The 19711-nt window shown below is 47.7% G+C and overlaps 1 protein-coding gene across 3 annotated transcripts in view; it reads left to right on the forward strand.

Annotated features, from left to right (window-relative positions):
* The window catches only part of LOC138521307 (sodium channel protein type 4 subunit alpha-like), a 3496387-nt gene that overhangs the window by 2261004 nt on the left and 1215672 nt on the right, over positions 1 to 19711 (forward strand). For all 3 annotated transcript variants that reach the window (XM_069634046.1, XM_069634045.1, XM_069634044.1), the window contains one exon: positions 12145 to 12573. In XM_069634046.1, the coding sequence (XP_069490147.1) occupies positions 12145 to 12573 (429 nt within the window). The remainder of the gene's footprint in view (positions 1 to 12144; positions 12574 to 19711) is intronic.

Here is a 19711-nt window from a genome sequence, read left to right on the forward strand (position 1 = left end):
CTCTGAAATATGTATTGATCACCATTTCTTTTATTATTGACATCCCAACCCATTGTTTAGCTTTAGTTGTGAGGGCAAGTATACGTTTTGGACACAGACATACTTTTCAGTTGAACTCTTTGACTCAGACTTTCCTTAGTTTCGTTCACATAGGAAAATCCCCCATTAGCACAAGGCAAGTTTGTTCTTATACAATCCTGACATTTGATTTAATAAACCATTATAATTGTTCTTTTATAATGCACTTAATAACAGCGAGTGGTTTCTAAGCACGGGATCTGGATTCAAACCTGTGTTGTCTTGCTTCCAAGACAAACACGTTGCCCCTGAGCTATCCTTCCTCACATTTGATTCTGAACTTTGAATCTGTTGTCTGTGTCTTGTTTCATGATGCCTTCACACCACACTGAAGACCGGTTTCAAACGGTACTCGGATTGTGACGCTAAAATCTTCATTGAGGACCCACATCGGATCTGCCTGTGGTGTCTCGGTGTGGACCACAGAGTTGACAACTTCGGGTCCTGTCAGTAAAGGACAGTAAATGCCTTCAAGTAGAGGAAGGGGATCCTCATGGAAAGTAGGCCCCTTTCTAAATCCCCTTCTATTACTCCTTACAAAAAGAGGTTGTCATGCAAGTCCAGGGAGGTTTCCCCTATGAAAAAGCGCTCCAAACATTTGAAGTGCTCGAGATCCAGATCTCGTCATTCGTCCTCATCAAACGAAGAAACAATGCCATTGGTCGCGGTCATCTTCGTCAGGCTCCTCTCCTGACAGAAGGGTAAACTTCATCTTTCTGTGACTAGGAGAAATGTCATCTCCAAATGGTCAATGTTTTTCAAAAGGTGACTCCAAATTTTTTTTATTTTTATTGATTTAGCTGAATTGAATCAACTTTTCAATATACAAAAATTTAGATTTAAAACAATCAAAAAGGATGGTAAGTAGCTAAACATGGTCAACAAAATCAAGCTAGAACTTAACAGCTTAACTTCACATTTAAAACAAACACAGAAGATATCAAAGAGGCAGCTGACTCAAATTGCCCCTTCAGAAGAAGGCTTCAGAACCCACTGCGTCTGCTAAGCATGGCATGGTATCTTCTGAGACTAGTACTCGAGTGCTTAAGATCCCGGGTAGTAAGTCTCCTCAACATCTGTCGAAGGAGTCTTCGTCGATCCATAAATTGAAGCCTAAGTCTTCCTCCTCGATTCCTGTACAGGAATGGGTACCTGGCCAATCAAAGTCATTGCTCCTGTCGAAGCTGTTCAAGTTGACGACACTCTTTGTGCTTTTGGTGCCTTCAATGCCATTGAAGACTTCGAGGCATTCTACGGACTCACCAGAGCCTTATAAGCCTTTACCTAAGGCTGATTTCTTTAAGACCATGGAGTCGATTTTTGAGGAGGAACAAGAGGATGTACCTTTCGGTTTAGACAATGGCACTCCCAATGTGACTGAACAGTTATTCTCAGAGGAGACCATGTTGCAAAATCGTGTGGACATTCTGAAGGATGGTAGTGGCTTAGACTGATTTCGCCACTCCTGACTCTTCAGGTCATACTGACCCCTCATATAGAGTAAGGTCACAGAATATCTAAGATGGGGAAAACATGTGGCAATGCTGGAAAAGGATGACATTCCTGTATAGTGGACCACCAAGGGAGCCTGTGTAACTCTTCCACACTGCATTAAGAAACAGATTGTTGGAAAACTGGTTAAAACTGGATACTACACCAGTGGTCAACATAAATATGACCAAGAAATAGAGGCCTGCCACAATAAACCCAGATTTCCTATCAAAACACCCTGCTCCTGAGAGCTTGGTGGTCCAAGCAGCCACATCAACCCCTAAGGCACTGGCCTATCTTTTTAACCCCCCGTGATAGAGATGATAAAAGGTTTGACACCTTAGGGAAGAGGGTATTTTCTGCAGGCAGCATGGCCCTTAGGGCCATAAATACGACTTGTACCCTGGCCAAGTATACTCAGACCTTGTGGGACGTGATAGCTTTGGTCGCAGACCATATCCCAGAGGGGGAGGAGAGAGAGTTTTTTTTAACCTGGTGCCAGACAGCAAGGATGAGATGTGCCAGTCTCTCCAGTGTGGTCCAGACTCTGCAGACTTGGTAAGCAGGACTATGTCGGTGAGTACTATCACCAGAAGATTTGCTTGATTAAGGAAATCAGGTTTTTCACCTGACGTCCGTCCAGTCAAAACTCTTAGGCATGCCTTTTGATGGCTCCCAGATTTTCAGTTCCAAGGCTGATGAGAGCCTAGAAAAACTACAGGCATCCAAGGTGGCGGGTAAATCGTTGGGAGCAGTGATACGACAGCATCAACAATCTCAAGGGTCTTCCCACAGTTGGAGGGATCAGCCTTTTTGTTACTACTCCTCATTTGCTAGAGGAAGAGGCCGGTTTGCACAGAGGGTCCAAAGAGGAGCTCCCCGTGGCTCATAAGGACAACAATGGAAATCTCTCCAGCTTCTGCTTCTTTGCCCTCGGCCTCAGCAGCAACCCCAAAACCCCTTTGAGTCCTTGGCTCACAGGACTGTGATGGAGAACAGGCTGACTCAGCATTTGGAGAGTTGGCAGGGTATAACCTCTGATGCTTGGGCACTGCAGACAGTGGCTCATGCCTACTGCCTCCTTTTCTTAAGAAGAGCCCCAAATTGTCCTGCAGGGGGCCAAGCCTTGAAAGATTGGATCTGCTCCTCCTAAGGGAGATCTTCACCCTGTTGGGGAATGGTGCAATAGAGTCTGCATGTTATGCTTGGCTCAAAATGTATGTCAGGAAATACCCAACATATAGTGATCCAACTGTCATTACACTGAAAGTCGCCTACCTGTTCCCGCAGGCTGGATTGCAGTAGGGAGAATCCACCCGGTGACCCTCTGTGGCCCAGCCCCAGGCTAGCCCAGAGAGAGGCCCCCAGGGAAACCCTCTTGGGGGAGAAAACCCTGTGTTGTGCTGCTGGGGAAAGCTGGTTCCAGTCAGATCTATTGTGCAAATGGCTGTATGGAGATGTGCCAGATCCTCAGGATATATCCTGCAGTATCCTGCTACAAGACAGGAGAGATGGATTATAGGGGCCCAGGTCTCTGTGATCCTCCCAAGGACTTTGGGGCACAATCCTCAAAAGAGCTTACCCTAGTCAGGAACTGGTAGCGCCTCGGCCGTGACGGAAGCAACAATGGAGAAGGAAGCGTTTCTTACTATGCTCGGAAAGCTCAAAAAGGGTAAGAAGGAGGGAGAGTAAAAGAGACCAGAGAGAGACAGGAAAGAGGGAAGTGATAGACAGCTACTAAACCCCTGCCCAATTGGACGTACCGTGGAAGACGGGATCTCGCGTATGACACTTCCGGCAGACTTCTGGGAGTTGTGGTCCCGAGACACCAATGCCGGGGATCCTTTTGCCATCTAAGGAACGGGTATGGGTTAAAGGAGTGGGTACGAGTTAAATCCGATCTATGGGAAGCTTCCTGTGTGAGTCCCCATATTCTAACCCACCTACCTGATGTTGTCAATACGGGTTCCGTTCGTGTGTGTGGGCGGATGGGATGGCTGACAAGGATATGCCCTCACAGAACACGTAGCTTGCAGAGGGATACACTAGCAAACGATCAACGACAGAATGTCAGGGGAATTGAGATAAGTCAGAGAAGGGACGCACAAGACTCGGAAGGTTTTAGAGTTAGGTAGAAATGAAGCACAAATTTACGGAGCATGCGGTTACTCGTAGGAGAGTAGCAACGCAAAGTCGTGCAGTCAGTCGGTCTGGAAATACTGTTTCCTGTGTTGGAGGCGTGGCCTGGCATGGATGGAATGCTGCACTGTGGAAGGCTGGACCGTTACTGCATGGATCGCGTGCCGCCAGACTGGAAAAATGCACAAGAGATACAGCTAATAGCCGAAGCTTAGGTTCCAGAGCCCGGGAGCGTCGTGAGTCCAGACGCCCCATCACAGTATGCCCCCTCTTAGGTGGGGACCACCCCCGGTATGCCTGGGTTGCAGCGATGGAAATTCTGCACCAATCAGGGCACGTGGACTGCGGTTGCTGGCTGCCAGAGAATAGCCCTTTCATTCTACTAGATACTGGAGTTTCCCCCTGTGGTAATGGGAGTCACAGATCTCGGCCACTACGAATTCCGGTCTAGAGGAGGTGAGTATTGGAGGGGGTTGCGTTGTGACTTTAGAATGAAAGCGACTTTGTTTATCCAGCTTCAGTTATGACACTTGAAACACTGGATCTATGCAGCCCAGGAATATGGAAGACAGAGCCTAAAAGCTGCGGTCCCAGCTTGGGACAAGACCCGAAAAGGTCCAAAGTATCTCGGAGACAGTTTAGATGGCACCAGGTGACGTGGGAGGAATCGTGATGACAGCCATACATAATCTCCTATTGCAATCTTAGGTGCAGGGGTTCTGCGCCGATCGGCAAATGCCTTGAGTCTTTCCTGTGCCTCATGGAGAGCTGTTCGGGCTGCCTTGTGACCCTGTTGAATGTTTTCAATCAGCTGATCCACGTCGGCAAACGGGGAAGCCGGAGGAACCAACGAGGGGAATGATGTGGGATAAAATCCATATGAACAGTAAAATGGACTGGTCCTGATGGAAGAGTGGTAGGAGTTGTTGTATGCATATTCTGCAGTAGGTAAGAGGTATTTCCAATCATCCTGTGCTGTGGACACATAGCTACAGAGATAACCTTCAAGTGTTTGATTCAGCCGCTCAGTCTGCCCGTTAGATTGCTGGTGGTAGCCAGAGCTGAGTGCATGAGAAATCCCAAGGAAAGAACAGACTTGCTTCCAATAGCGAGAGGTGTATTGGGACCCGCAGTCCGAAATAATAACCTCTGGTAATTCATGCAAAGAGAAGATCTGATCTATATAGATACACGTCATTCTAGCTGCTGAAGGGAGACTTGGCATCGGGATGAAATGTGCCATCTTGGAAAAGGAATCTATCGTAACCATGATGGCAGAACACTTTCCTGAAAGAGGCAGTTCTACCACAAAATCAGTGGAAATGATCTGCCAAGGTTTAGTCGGTATAGGCATCCTGACCAGTTCTCTGAGAGGTGAAGTGTGTGGTGATTTGGACTGGAGACAGACCGCACATGAGGCCACATACTTCTGGACATCCTGGTTTAGTGAAGGCCACCAGAAGTAGCGTAGTACCAATTCCTTAGTATTCGCTGTCCCTCAATGTTCAGCATCTTTGGAATCATGACACATCCCCAGGACCTCCATCTGTAGCCCTTTCGTAGTGACGTATGGTCTTGGACCGTAGAAAAAGCACCCTCCATTATTCGTTAACTGATAGTGTTCCAGGACAGAGGCTTGTTGTTTCTGCATCGACTCGGAAGGTTCCTTGATTTGTGTCAGGAAGTCTCTGAATGCTTGAACCACTACCGTTCTGGGGAAGATGGGTTTGGTTCTGAATTGAGCCTCAGTTACCCTTTCCTTCCTTGATAAGGCATCAGCCCGTAGGTTTCTTCGGCCTGGAATGAAGGAAAACGTAATCCTGTAAGGGAAGAAGAAATGTGCCCAATGTGCCTGGCGACTGTTGCACGTCTGGGCGAATATTAAGGCCCGCGGATTGCGATGATCAGTTCTGACTTCCACTGCGTACTTGGCTCCGAGCAACAGGTGACACCACTCCTCAAAAGCCTGTTTGATAGCCAAGAGCTCTTTTTCAAGAACGGTGTAGTTAGTTATGCAGGCAATAGAGTTTTGGAGAGAGACGCCACTGGGCATTCCTGACCCTGCGCATCTAGCTGTAGTAACACAGCCCCTAAGGCATGCTGTGAGGCATCCGTCTCCACAATAAACTTGTGGTTCTGGTCCGGAGTGATAAGAATCGGTGCCTGAGTGAAGAGCTTCTTTAGAACCTCAAAGGCCAGTTGGGCCGTTGTGGACCAGTGAAAGGGAAACCCTTTCTTCAGTAGGGCTGTCATGGGCTGCGTCAGAGTTGAGAAATGGCGAATAAAGCGTTTATAGAAGTTAGCAAATCCTATAAAGCATTGGATGTCCTTGGCGGAGGCCGGCGCTGGCCAGTGTGAAAGCACTGAGATCTTCTTGGGATCCATAGCTGTTCCCTCTGCGGACAGAACATACCCCAGGTAAATCACCTGGGATTAATGCAATAAACATTTGTCCAGTTTGCAGAACAAATGATTTTGCTGCAGCCGCCGAAGGACTTCGGTGACAGGTTTCTCCTGTTCTTGAGAGGAGAACAAGTAGACGAGAATATCTTCAAGGTAGATGATGACATAATGTAAGAGAATGTCCGCAAATAGGTGATCTATAGACCTTTGGAAGACGGCTGGGGCATTGGTCAGTCCAAAGGGCATTACCCGATGCTGATAATTCCCAAAAGGTGTGCGGAACGCCGTCTTTGACTCATCACCTTCTCTGATTCTGATCAAGTGAAAGGCCCCTTCGGAGGTCCAGTTTGGTGTAAATAGTGGCCTCCAGGATATCCGGTATGAGGGACCTAGGGTATCGGTCGGAGATTGTGATTTTATTCAACCCGCGGAAGTCAATACATGGATATAGCTCAGAGATGTTCTTCTTGGGTATAAAGAAGAGTGAGGCTGCCGCCGCAGAGGATGATTCTGTGATAAGGCCATTCTTGAGGTTGGTTTGTAAATATTCCCGAAGGACTTCTTTTTCTTTTGCAGACAGGATATACATTCTCCCAAATGGTAATGGTTGATCTGGGATCAGCTCAATGACACAGTCGTCCCGTCTATGAGGGGGTAGCTCTGTGTATTCAGCAGTGTAAAAAACACCTTGGAACTGATGGTAGGGCTCTTCTGGTGACAGAGGGCATCTAGCTGCTGCACCTAACTGCATGGATTAATCCGCGAGTGTGGCACGGTTTCCTGCCAGAGTTGTGTCTGGCGGGGGTCTAGTTGTCCAGCCTATTTTCCTTTCCATCTGTCGCACCTTCATTTGATAATCCAGTTGCATGACTAATGCAATGAATTCAGTCAGGGAATGAGGACGAGGCACCCATGAGACCTCGTCTTTCAGATCCTCAGACAAGCCCCCCCTGAAGATGGTGGTTAATGCATCATCTGGCCATGTGGTTTCACTGGTCATCTGCTTGAATCTTGTTATATGTGAGAATGTCCTGGCTACCTTGCTAGAAATCTAGGAGTTGTTACTGAGAGGCCACCGTATTCTCCTGCCTCCCAAACATACTTCGTATTCTGTTACTAAACATGGTATGGGTATCTAGGATAGGGTTATTGGTTGTGACTAGTGGTGTTGTAATGCCAGGGCCAGACTTACCATGTGTGAAATCATGTAACCACCTGGTCTCTGTCTGTGAGAAAATATGTGCCTTTGAATGCGAACTGAACCATACATGAGTCCAGAAATTCTTTAACTTTATGTGAATTCCCTTCGAATCGAGCCCCTGGTAACGGCCCCAGAGGGACTTCAGAACAGTAAGGAGAACGCCCCAACTGCTGCTGTCGTAACGTGGTGTTCTCCTGTTTTAAATGCTGTACCTCTGCAGCAAATGACTGCATGGCCGAGATTAACTGTTGTACCTGCTGATCCATGGCAGCGACTGTCAGTGTCGACAGTTGTAATAGGCGTTGCTCTCTGTTATGCTTGGCTCAAAATGTATGTCAAGAAATACCCAACATATAGTTATCCAACTGTCATTACACTGGAAGTCGCTTACCTGTTCCCGCAGGGTGGATTACAGTAGGGAGAATCCACCTGGTGACCCCTCCGTGGCCCAGCCCTAGGCTAGCCCAGAGAGAAGCCCCCAGGGAAACTCTCTTGGGAGAGAAACCCCTATGGTGTGCTGCTGGGGAACGCTGGTTACGGTCAGATCTAAGGTGCGAATGACTGTATGGAGATGTGCCAGATCCTCAGGATAGATCCTGCAGTATCCTGCTACGAGACAGGAGAGACGGATTATAGGAGCCCAGGTCTCTGTGATCCTCCTGGGTACTCTGGAGCACAGTCCTCAAAAGAGCTTACCCTAGTCAGGAACTGGTAGCGCTTTGGCCGTGGCGGAAGCAACAATGGAGAAGGAAACGTTTCTTACAGAGCTCTGGAAAGGGTAGAGAGACAGGAAAGAGGGACGTGATAGACAGCTACTAAACCCTTCCCCAATTGGACGTACCGTGGAAGATGGGATCTCGCGTATGATGCTTCCAGCGGACTGCTGGGAGTTGTGGTCCCGAGAGACCAATGCTGCGGATCCTCCTGCCATCTAAGGAACGGGTATGGTTTAAAGGAGCAGGTATGAGTTAAATCCGATCTATGGGAAGCTTCCCGTTTGAGTCCCCCTAGTCTACCCGCCTACCTGATATTGTCAATATGGGTTCTGTGCGTGTGTGTGGGCGGATGGGATGGCTGATGAGGGTACGCCCTCATGGAACACAGAGCTTGCAGAGGGATACACTAGCGAAAAGATCAACCACAGAATGTCAGGGGAATTGAGATAAGTCAGAGAAGGGACGAACAAGACTCTGGAGGTTTTAGAGTTAGGTAGAAATGAAGCACAAAATCACGGAGCGTGTGGTTACTCGTAGTAAAAATAGCAACGCGAAGTCATGCAGTCAGTCGGTCTGGAAATACTGTTTCCTGTGTTGGGGGCGTGGCCTTGCATGGATGGAATGTTGCACTGTGGAAGGCTGGACCCTACTGCACGGATCGGGTGCGGCCAGACCGGAAGGACGCACAAGAGATACAGCTAATAGCCGAAGCCTAGGTCCCCGAGCCCGGGAGTGCCGTTAATCCGGACGCCCCATCACACTGTACCTGTAGAGGAGAGGAATCAAAGTTGGTACTCTCCCTATTTTCCAATCCTCAAGAAGGATGAAGGACTGCAACCTATCTTGGATTTGAAACGCTTGAACAGGTTCCTCAGGAAGGACAAGTTCAAGGTGGTAATTCTTTGACAGATTCTTCAGGCCCCTCAACTTCAGGATTGGTTGGTGTCATTGGCTCTTCAAGATGCTTACTTGTATGTTTCAATTTCGGATCCTACCATTCGGGCTTACCTCTGCCCCGAGGGTCTTCACCAAGCTCATGGTGGTGGTGGCAGCAAGTCTAAGGAGGGATGAGGTTCATATCTGCCCCTACCTGGACGATTTTCTGATCAGAGCTTGTTCTCCCGAACAGGCTTTGGATCATCTCAGTCACACTTGCCACTTTCTCCACAGGCTGACCTTCTCCCTGAATTTCAAGAAGTCCTACTTCACACCAAGCTTCAGTTTATTGGAGCGTTCCTGGATTTGTCCTCGGGAAAAGCCTTGTCCCCGAGTTGAGGGCTCAACACCGTTCGCAAATGGTCCAAAGGTTTCAGAGTTGCTAGTATCTTCTAGCCTTCGACTTTCTAAGGTTGCTTGGCCTCATGGCGTCCTGCATTTTCCTGGTGCCAGAAGCCCATTTGAGAATGTGGGCCTTTCAGTGGGCCCTCAGTTCCCAGTGGTCACAGTTAGCCCTGGCAGAATGACAGACCTTCTTCAGGTCCCGTATAAGTTTGCACAGGATCTACTTTGGTGGGCCTGTCGGGAGAGTGTGATGAAAGGAGAACCTTGTTGGCAACCATGATCGGAGATGACAGTTTTGACAGATGCCTCCCTTACAAGTTGGGGAGCCCATATGAACAACCTTTCAATCAGTGGTCGTTAGTCTCCATCGGAGTCCAAACTTCACATCAACCTTTCAGAGCTGAGTGCCATCAGACTTACGCTGATGGATTTTCTGTCTTCTGTGTGGGAGAAGACTGTCCTGATAATGACTAACAATACAGTGGCCATGTACTACCTTAACAAGAGCAGGAGTATGGTCTGTACCTCTGTGCAGAGAAGCAAGGTAGCTCTGGTTTTGGTCACTAAGAGAAGGAATCCCTCTGCTAGGTGTTCACCTAGCTGGAGAAGAAAATATAGAAGCAGTCGCTTCCGAGACGTGTTCCTAGTGGACTATGAATTTCCACTTCTGTATGTGTTTCCAACAGTTCCCATCATTCATCATGTTATCATGTCATCAGGAGGTTGAGAAAGTTTGGGAAATCCATGATCCTGTTTGCTCCAGATTGGGTCAGGAGACCGTGCTAGCCAGAACTTTAAGAGATGGCTATCTCCCTTCAATTCGTCTTCCCAAAAGAGAGGTCTTTCTCTCGCAAGAGGGGGTCTCCTTGTTCATCCAAAAATCAATACTCTGAACCTTCACTCCTGGTTTCTGAGAGGATAAGATACAAAGATTGGGACCTTCTGGAAGGTGTAATGGAGGTGATGCTTTAGGCCAGAAGGCCAGCAACAAGATCTGTGTACCGCTGCAGTTGGAATAAATTCTGAAGCTGGTTCAGAGATAAGACTATTGATCCTTTTACATGCAAAACATATTCTGTATTATCATTTTTGCTAAATCTGGCCAATCGGGGGCTCCAGGTGTTATGGTAGGCTACGGTAAAGGGTTATTTGGCTGCACGTTCACCGGATGAGGGGTCCTACTTCAAAGTCCCTTCAGTAATTCAGTTCTTAAAGGGACTAACAAACAGTTTTCCCCCGGTTCCATTTATTGTACCTGTTTGGGACATGAATTTGGTGTTGAAGTACCTAATGGGGCAACTTTTGACCCCTTACATGCTTTTCCGCTCAGAATGTTAACACTTAAGACTATTTTTCTGATGGTGATTAAATTAGCCCACAGAGTCAATGAGCTTCACGCTCTTTCTTCTAAACTACACTTTACTACCCTTTTTAAGGAAAAGGTGGTCTTGAGGGTACATCCTTCTTTCTTACCGAAGGTGCTATCAGAGTTCAATTTAGCTACAAAAAATGTATTGCCTGCTTTTTATCCACCTCCTCATCTCTGTGAGGAGAATGAGATATTACATTGATTTGTAGAATGTCCAAAATAAGGCAAGATGACCAGCTGTTTGTGGGCTATTCAGGTCACCAAACAAACCATCTCTTGCTGGATAATTGTATGCATTTCGGAATGCTATACATTGGCTGGCAAAGATCTGCCCAATGGTTTAAGAGCGTATTCCACCCGGGGAGTGCCTACTTAATCGACTCTTCAGAAAGTGGTGCCCATACAAGACATTTGTAGTGTGGCAACTTGGCCATCTTTGCACACGTTCAGCAAATACTATTGCCTGTATTCTATATCAGGTCAGGAGGCAAGCTTTGACAAGGCTTCACTTCACAGCATTAATCATTAATCATTAATCAGCAATATATTCTGTTCCCACCTCCTTCTACATACTGCTTTGGGAGTCTATCAAAGATGAGGAATAAGTTCTAGAACACAATTAATTCGAAGAACAAATTACTCACCCCTTGTAATGTTCTTTCGAACTGGCTGTTCCTCCCACATATTGCTTATCGCCCTTCAATCCTACCCCTCTATCTTGCCAAGAATTTCTGTATTTTTACACCTTCCTCTCTTTCAATGTCTGGGTCATACCTTTTAGATGCCCGAGCATAGGGAAGAAAAAACAAAAACTGATGCAACTGGTGCGGCGCAAGCTACTTATACCAGCGTCACCATCACAGCCGAGGACAGGAAGGAGGCCAACGAGGGCCATGACTCGACAAGGCACAGCGCCTGATAGTCTGAAAAGGGTTTTCGAAGCTGGAAGCAGACATACAAATATATAGAAAATGCGGAATACGTGGGAAGAACATCCAATCGAAAGAACACTACTAGGAGTAAGTAATGTGTTCATCTAAAATATCCTTTTGAGAGGAAGTTCTTGTCGATAGCATGTGCCATTGTCTATGTTAGGCTTGCTAAATAGATAACCTTGTGTAAACCTACTTGTGACATTGTTTTTGTCGCCATGCCAAGATTCTAAAGCATCTGGTGTTATTAATTTTGGTGGTGGCTGAGCTGGCATTACACTTCATCAAACCTCAACTAGCACCAACCCAAGAAAGCACTATATTCAGAGATCTAGCAAATTAACTGTATGAAAAAAATAGAGCCAAGTTTAAATATATCGCAAACTTTAGAATTACGCTTAACGGACCCCAAGTGGGCCTGCAAGAAGTCTACGGAACATATTCCATGTGCAGTTATCACTTAGTTCCGAAGTTGAAAATGCCTTACCTTCTAGCTATGACTGACCAAGCACTCTATCTCTTGTTTCGTTTCAGGTGCTGAATCTGTTCCTGGCCCTGTTGCTTAGCTCTTTTAGTGCAGACAACCTTTCAGCATCTGATGAAGATGGGGAGATGAACAATCTGCAGATTGCTATTGGCAGAATCACCAGAGGTGTTGACTTTGTGAAGAAAACCATGTATAAGATATTTCGCAGGAAGCCCAAACAGGATGATGACAACATGAAAAAGGACAATTATGTCCAGAATCATGTGGACACAGGTCAAGACTCTAAATCTGAATTTAACTTTGTGGATGGCGTGCTTGCAAAAGAACAGTTTCTTATGGACGAACTAGATCACACAAGCAACTTTATCAACAACCCGAACCTCACAGTCTTAGTGCCTATTGCTTCTGAGGAGTCAGACCTAGAAAATCCAGATGAGGATGAGACCAGCACACTCTCTGGGACAGATGACTCTAAGGTAAGAAATGTCTTTTAGACCACAATTTAGAGCATGTGCAGCTGGTAAACATAATTATTATTTATTCAATGTATGATCCTCTTTATCCAGAGTTTAACGACCAAAAACATAGGGAGGCAAATCTTGAAATGAAAAATAATGTTTGAGACATTTATGGGGGCCAGTCACATTGTGGGAGGAAGATGATACCATAATTTGAGTGCAAATAAAGAGAATGAGCGAAATATAGAGTAGGGCCGGAGTGCATGAAGAGCTGACAAAACACAACAAGAGGTAGACCTTAGATTATAAAATGATGAGTAGTTACATATGACTGATAATGAGCATTCAGGATTGATTAATAGAATTGTTTGAATGCAATGCATAGGAATAGAAATTTGGAACAATACTTCACAGAGAGCCACAGCATATAAGAAAGGTAGGTAGAAAAATGAACAAAATAAGGGAGCTCATAACTAATTCTGACAGGGGATGAAAAATATAATGAAATGGACAACAAACAGCAAGATAACCAATGTACAGTGTATCACTATAGTCAAGATAAGGCTAGAGCTCCCCTACCTGGGAGTTCACATTACGGCAAACCCAAGAGACACATACCAGGCAAACTTCCCCAAACTATTTCGAGAACTGGAAGGGGACCTGAAGCGCTGGTGCACTCAGGAAATCTCACTAATGGGACGGATCACAGCCGCCAAAATAAATGAACTTGCGTCCGAGATTCCTCTACGCTTGCTCCTCCCTCGCAGTAGCCATCCCAACACCAGCTCTTCTGTACCTACAGAGGAAAATGCTGGAGAATGCATATGGATGCATATGGAGAGGCAAGAAGGCCAGAATCCCCCATAAAACTCTGGTTGACAGCTCCAGACTGTGGGGGCTAGGGGTCCCCGACCTTCGGGCCTATAGGGCGGCAGCACAGTTAACACACATCCACGCTTGGCAGATAACCACAGACTGCCCCAGATGGGTGGAACTGGAGCAAGCCCAACTACCGCTCCCCTTGCGATTCTTCCCACATAACCAACCCTCCCTAAGAGGGTGCTGGAAGAGACTCTTACTAACAACCAAACACACGCTAAGCTCCTGGGACTGGGCTCTGAAACAAAAGGGAATCCCAAGAGGACAAAGCCCTCTCTCCAATCTTTCATAACCCAAACTTCTCGTAGGGGACAACCCCCTCTAACTTCCAGAACTGGATAGACGGTGGCCTTGAGACCCTGGAACAGCTATATGCCGGGAACATACCCCGCACCTTCGAACAATGTAAGGTGATGTTCCAACTGCAGGAAAGAGACAGGTTTACATATTGCCAGCTCCGCCACTGGTGCTTGCACCCCCAAACCCTCCAGGCGGCTAGCCCTCTTACCCCCATTGAGCTACCGCTCAAACCTACCATCCCGGTGCAGGATCTCGACCTTGTACAGACGCTTCCTGGTGGACTCCCTAAGTGCAAGAACGCGATGCATGGCCCAATGGGAGGCCGACCTGGGTCACCCGATTGACGACCAGACCTGGGTGGACATCTGGACACGCACCCACTCCTCATCTACCTGCGTCACCAACAAAGAATGCGCATACAAGCTCATGCTGCGCTGGTACTGCCCCCTTCTTAGGCTACAACATATGAACCCACGGGTGGACTATTCCTGCTGGAGAGGATGCCCCCAGCCTGGTTCCTTCTTTCACATGTGGTGGGCCTGCCCAAAGATCCAGCATTTCTGGGAACGGTGCCTGACAACGATCGAACAAATTACCGGGATGGCACTCCCCCTGGAACCCGAAACCGTCCTACTGGGGGTTCCGACCCCCGTGGTATACCCCCGTTCCGGAACCAGAGCGAAATTAGTAACGCAATGCCTCCTGGCTGGCAAAACTGTGCTAGTCTGCTTCTGGAATCCCCAGACGGCCCCTGTAAGGCCCACTGGTGGGGAAAATTATGGGACATCCTGATCGCGGAAAAAGTGACCGCAGCGAGGGCGGGAGTCCTGCACCGCTTCCAGAATGTCTGGGCCCCAGTAGTGGACTATGACCAGCGATTTCCCGCCTTAACATTTAAACCGCTCAACACTCGATGGGCCTTGAAGGATCAAGACACCACCTGAATGGCGAGGGCAGTGGACGATGCCACAGAACGAAGGAACTGTGAGAGGCAGCCTGGGGACCAGAGGGGGGGAGGGGAGGAGGGGTGGGGTAGTGTAAGACCTAAAGGGAATTGTCAAAAATTAGTAATATTATCATGCAACACTATTTGTTAACTGTCCTGCCTTGGTTTAAAACAAACACTTGTTAAAAAAAAAATAAGATAAGGCTAGAGCTTGATGGAAAATGTCTTCAAAGGAGAAAATGGGTGAGGGGAGAGGAAGCTGGTGAAAATGATCTTTTTTTCAGCCATTGATGGGTTAAGGAAACGAGAGTGGTTCCCATCCAAAACTTTGCTTAAGCAAGCAGACTGTCAAGGAGGAAATAGGAAGAGCAAGAATCCTTTTTTTTTTTTAAATTAAAACTTTATTTATATTGCTTGGCATTACAAAAGAGACATAGGTAAACATTACTTTGCGAAGTACCATCACAAAAGTATACCACACTAAGACTAGTTCTGGTGTCATGTACATTGTGCAAATATGATGGCTGAGATAGGGCCAAGTGACAGTCATTCTCACCCTCACTATAGTTTGAGGTGTGCAGGGGCGTCAGCGTGTTCAGTGATTGCAGATAGGTGCAAAAGGTGGGCCATGTGTTCTTTGGTCTGCTGGCTGTTGATTGCATAACGACGCAGCGCTCCTCAGTGTCAGAGGCCCATGTGACGGCGTGGAGCCATTGGTTACGAGTGAGACCATAGGGGTGCATCCATAGTAACAAAATGCTGCATATAGCTAATAACATACAAATACCAGCCAATTTCCTATTGATGCGCCAGAGCTGTGGAAACTCGTGAAATAAGCATGTCCTTGGGCATGGTGCAACCATACAGTCCAACATTACCGACACACCCTCGCACACCCCCTCCCAGAAAGCAGCAATTGTCGGACAGGCCCAGAGCATGTGGATGTATCCTGCATTATTGGTGCTACATCTCAGACACTTGGAGGAGCACTCCTGTGACATATGGTGCAGTCTAGCAGGGGTGTAGTGATATCTATGCAGCAGCTTGAACTAAATCAATCGAAATCTAGAGATAAAGGAAACCTCATGGGTGCGAGCACACATGGAGTCCGAGATCTCGTCGGTTATTTCAATACCCAGGTCCCTACTCCAGGTCTCTCTGAGCTTCTGTAGTGGTTGGCATGCCCGGTCCTGGAGCAGCATGTATAATCTGGACACTCCCCGGCGAGTCGTGGTGCCCTCCATGACTAGTGCTAGTAGTGAGTCATTAGGGGGGTGCTGGGGGGAATCTCTTTCCACCTATCCTCGATCGCTCGGCGTAGGCCAGCATAGTGCAGCCATTGGGAGGGACGTGTCCTCAGGGGCTTGAGAAAGTCCTGCCACTCCATGAAGGACCCGATCGCATAGAAGTCTCGGAGGAGACCATAACCGGCCGCTGGCCAATTGCGTGCAGTCATCTTGTCCATCGAGGGGGTTCCTGGCAAACAGTTCCACAGGGGAAGGTCACCATGCAATGGATTGGGGACACCCACCTGTTTCCAGATTTTACCTCATGCAAATATCGTAACCCCAGCTGGGTCAGTGTCCCCCAAACACTGGTCCAATGGAGGAATAACCAGGGACCATATATCTCGGGTTCCAGCTGCCTGCTGTTCCAGCTTGACATGAAGAAGAGGGCTATCGGAATCAAACCAATATGCTGCATATTGTGCCTGAGCTGTAATCCAGTATCTCTCAAAGTTCGGAGCAGCCAACCCGCCCATATTGTATGGTCTAGTCAACGTGTCCCATTTCAGCTGGACTGCACCTGAATGCCACAGAAAGCTGTTGATTGTGGATTTAAGTTTTTCAAAAAGCACGGCCACAAGCCAGAGAGGGACATTTAGGAATCGTTATAGTAACTGCGGGAGCACAACCATCTTGAGGAGTGTAATCCTTCCTGCCACAATGATTGGTATCTTTGCCCATATGCTTAGCTTTCGCAGAAGCGTTGAAAGATAGCCCCCGTTGTTTCGGTCATATAGTGAAGTCTAGTGGCACGTGATGACCATGGTATTTGATCTATGATGGGGACAGATGAACCCAAGGAGGTCCCGCGGGGCATCTGTGTTGTCCGTCAGCAGAAACAGTTTGGACTTGGTGCAATTGACCCTGGGTCCAGAAAGGGTACCAAAGAGGAGAACATCGCTCATGATTGGTTCAAGGTTTGCTTCAGGGTTGCATACATATAGCAGCGGGTCATCTGCATAGAGCGAGATAATCTTGGGCTCTCCTGTAAGCCTCATGCCTCTGTGTGCATGGTTCTGGCGGATTCCATCTGCCAGGGGTTCAATCGCCACTGCAAATATCAGGGGTGAAAAAGGGCAGCCCTGCATAGTCCCCCTGGCGGTGTCGAACTGAGCAGAGAGAAGGCCATTAATGTACTCCCTGGCCACCAGGAGGGTATAAAATAACCTCACCCACTAGATGAAGCGGGAGTCAAAGTTGCTCTTTTCCAACACGGCCCACAGGAACAGCCAGGATACCGAGTCGAAGACCTTTTGCATGTCTAGTGCTGCAGCCACTGCTTGCGCCTCTGGATCTATCCGGGCCAGAATGTTAATAAAGCGCTTATGTTTCGAACCGTGCAGCGCCCCGGTATGAATCCAGCTTGATCTGGGTGAATAATAAATGTCATGTATGGGGCAAGCCAAAGGGCCAGTACCTTGGTGAAGATCTTCATGTTGCTGTTTATCAATGAGAGGGGGCGATAGGAGCTGCATTGCGTGGCAGGCTTATCGGGCTTCAGTAATACTGAGATAACCGCTTACCGTAGCGTGGGGGGTAGTCTCCCAGTTGCACAGGATTCCTCCCACACAGCGACAGTCCGGGCACCAGGCGAACCTTGTAGCATTTATAAAATTCAATGGCTAAGCCCTCAGATTTGGGGGATTTGCCTGACGCGAGTGATTGGATGGCTCTCAGTGTCTCCTCAACGGATATTAGGCGATCTAATGCTACTCTGGCTTTGATCGACAGCCCTGAGAGCGGAAGGTCGTCAGGGAATGTTTCGATATCAGACGCAGGTACTGTATTGTTGTTTGCGTATAGCAACTCATAAAAAGAGCAAATGGTATGGACTAGAGCCCCATCCGCTCGTTCAATCAGGGCGATATGGTGAGTAATGTTCTGTTGTCGCGCCAGTCTGGCCAATAGCCTGCCAGAGCATTCCCTCTCCCATACTGTCTTGCAGCATGGGGGTCATTGAGGAATTTGCGTTCCTGATCGGCCCGATCCCTGAAAGTATTGAGGGCGGCACCAATCTCTCTGAATGTGGCAATTGAAGGAGTCATAGTGTATTGCGCCTCAAGCCAAGCAAGCAGGGTCACACTCTCTTGAATGGTCTGGCGGATTGCTCTCAGGATCCCGCATTCCTTTGCCAGGGCTACGCCGTGGATGTATGCCTTGAAGGCTTTCCACAGGGTAGCATGAGAGTCCACTCTCCCAGAGTTAATCTCGAAGTATTCGTCAATAGAAGCTCTGAGCTTTGACTCAAAGACAGGATCTAGAAGCGCATTTGGCTTAAGTCTCCACGATCGCCCAGTCCCATGCTTTTCACACCGGGGAGTAGTCGGAGAAGGTTCTGTGTAAGATTGCCATCCTATCTATCTGCCCAATCAGGGTATCAGACTGCAACCATCTGTCAATCCACGAGTCGTGCACTGTAGAGTAGAAAGAGAACTTGCGGGACATCAGGTGCAACAGTCTCCAAGCATCCACAACACCCAGTGTGGTCTGCCCCTCCAGAGGCGTAGACAGGGTAGGGCCTGAGTGGGCAAGGCCCACCCGAAATCTGTAAATCCCCTCTCATCAGCGCTATATGGACATTTACAAATGTAAAGGTCACTGCAGTGGGCCCAACTACATTAGCCTCAGGCCCCACTTGTTAGACAATCCTGGCTACATCTCTGTGCCTCTCCAAGATGGCCTTCGCCGACCTGGTCTGCTGCCGAGTCTTAGTGTCAGATCTGTCTGCACAGGATTCTTCCCACGCAGCGCGGCAGGGGCCAGGCACAGCTCAGTCACTGTGAGCAGGCACAGCGTTCGGCTCCAATCCCATGATCCGCACATCGCTAGTCTCACCTCCAAGGCTTGGTGATTCTTGGCGCCTTCTGTCCGATTCGGGAACGGGCCGTTACTTTCATAGGTGCAGGTCGCCGATAAGGGGGTCTCTCACGCCCCAAACAGAGTGCCGGAGGCTTCAGCATTATGTAGCTCTATGTTAGCAGCGAGTTGTGCACTAGAGGAGGATTATCGCGCAGTGCGAAACTGCTGGGCTGCCAGAGTGCAAAACGCAAACGCCCATCTTGGTTCATGCACAAGTGCGCCCCCCGCAAGAATAGCTCTGTAGAATGAGAATAGAAGAGAGTCAAGTACGACCGTGAAGGCCTGCATCAGACAGGCAAGTAGGAGTCAATAGAGACCCTTTCCAAGATATCGAAAAAATGAACCGATGACTGATTAATCTAAAGTGAAACCATTTATGAGTTGTGGCCGACATAAAGAATAGTGAAAATGAGAAAGAAAGAGTAAAGGATAATCAGCAAATCGGGTAGCACATTTAATACGTTGTGCTTGATCGATATAACTAGAGCCAGAGAGAAAACCAGCTTCTGTGGAATGGGATAGGCACAATTTAGACTGTAATGGAGAGTGAAGGTTGCCCGTATAGGACAGTATTCCAAAAGAAAAGGTGGAAACATTTGCTGTAGCAGTGAGTAACAGTGCGAATGAGTAGGTAAAGATAAAATAAGGGGCAAGCACAGTGGTCACTGATGGAGGCTTCATGATTAGCACACTGAATAAAGTGTGCAATTTTCTATTCAGTGGCAAGCGGTAACGTGATCAACAATACAATGAGTGACATAATAATCAGAAGAATTGGAAGATGTGCATTGGGAGGCAGATGCTAGACGGGGGTTTATATAAAATCTCTTATGGTTTTTTAAATAAAAAGCAAAGTGCTATGCCATTAAGGGTAAACTAGGCAAAC

This window comes from Ambystoma mexicanum, chromosome 13 (genome assembly GCF_040938575.1).
Source record: "Ambystoma mexicanum isolate Mex_15411 chromosome 13, UKY_AmexF1_1, whole genome shotgun sequence".
Taxonomy (NCBI): domain Eukaryota; kingdom Metazoa; phylum Chordata; class Amphibia; order Caudata; family Ambystomatidae; genus Ambystoma; species Ambystoma mexicanum.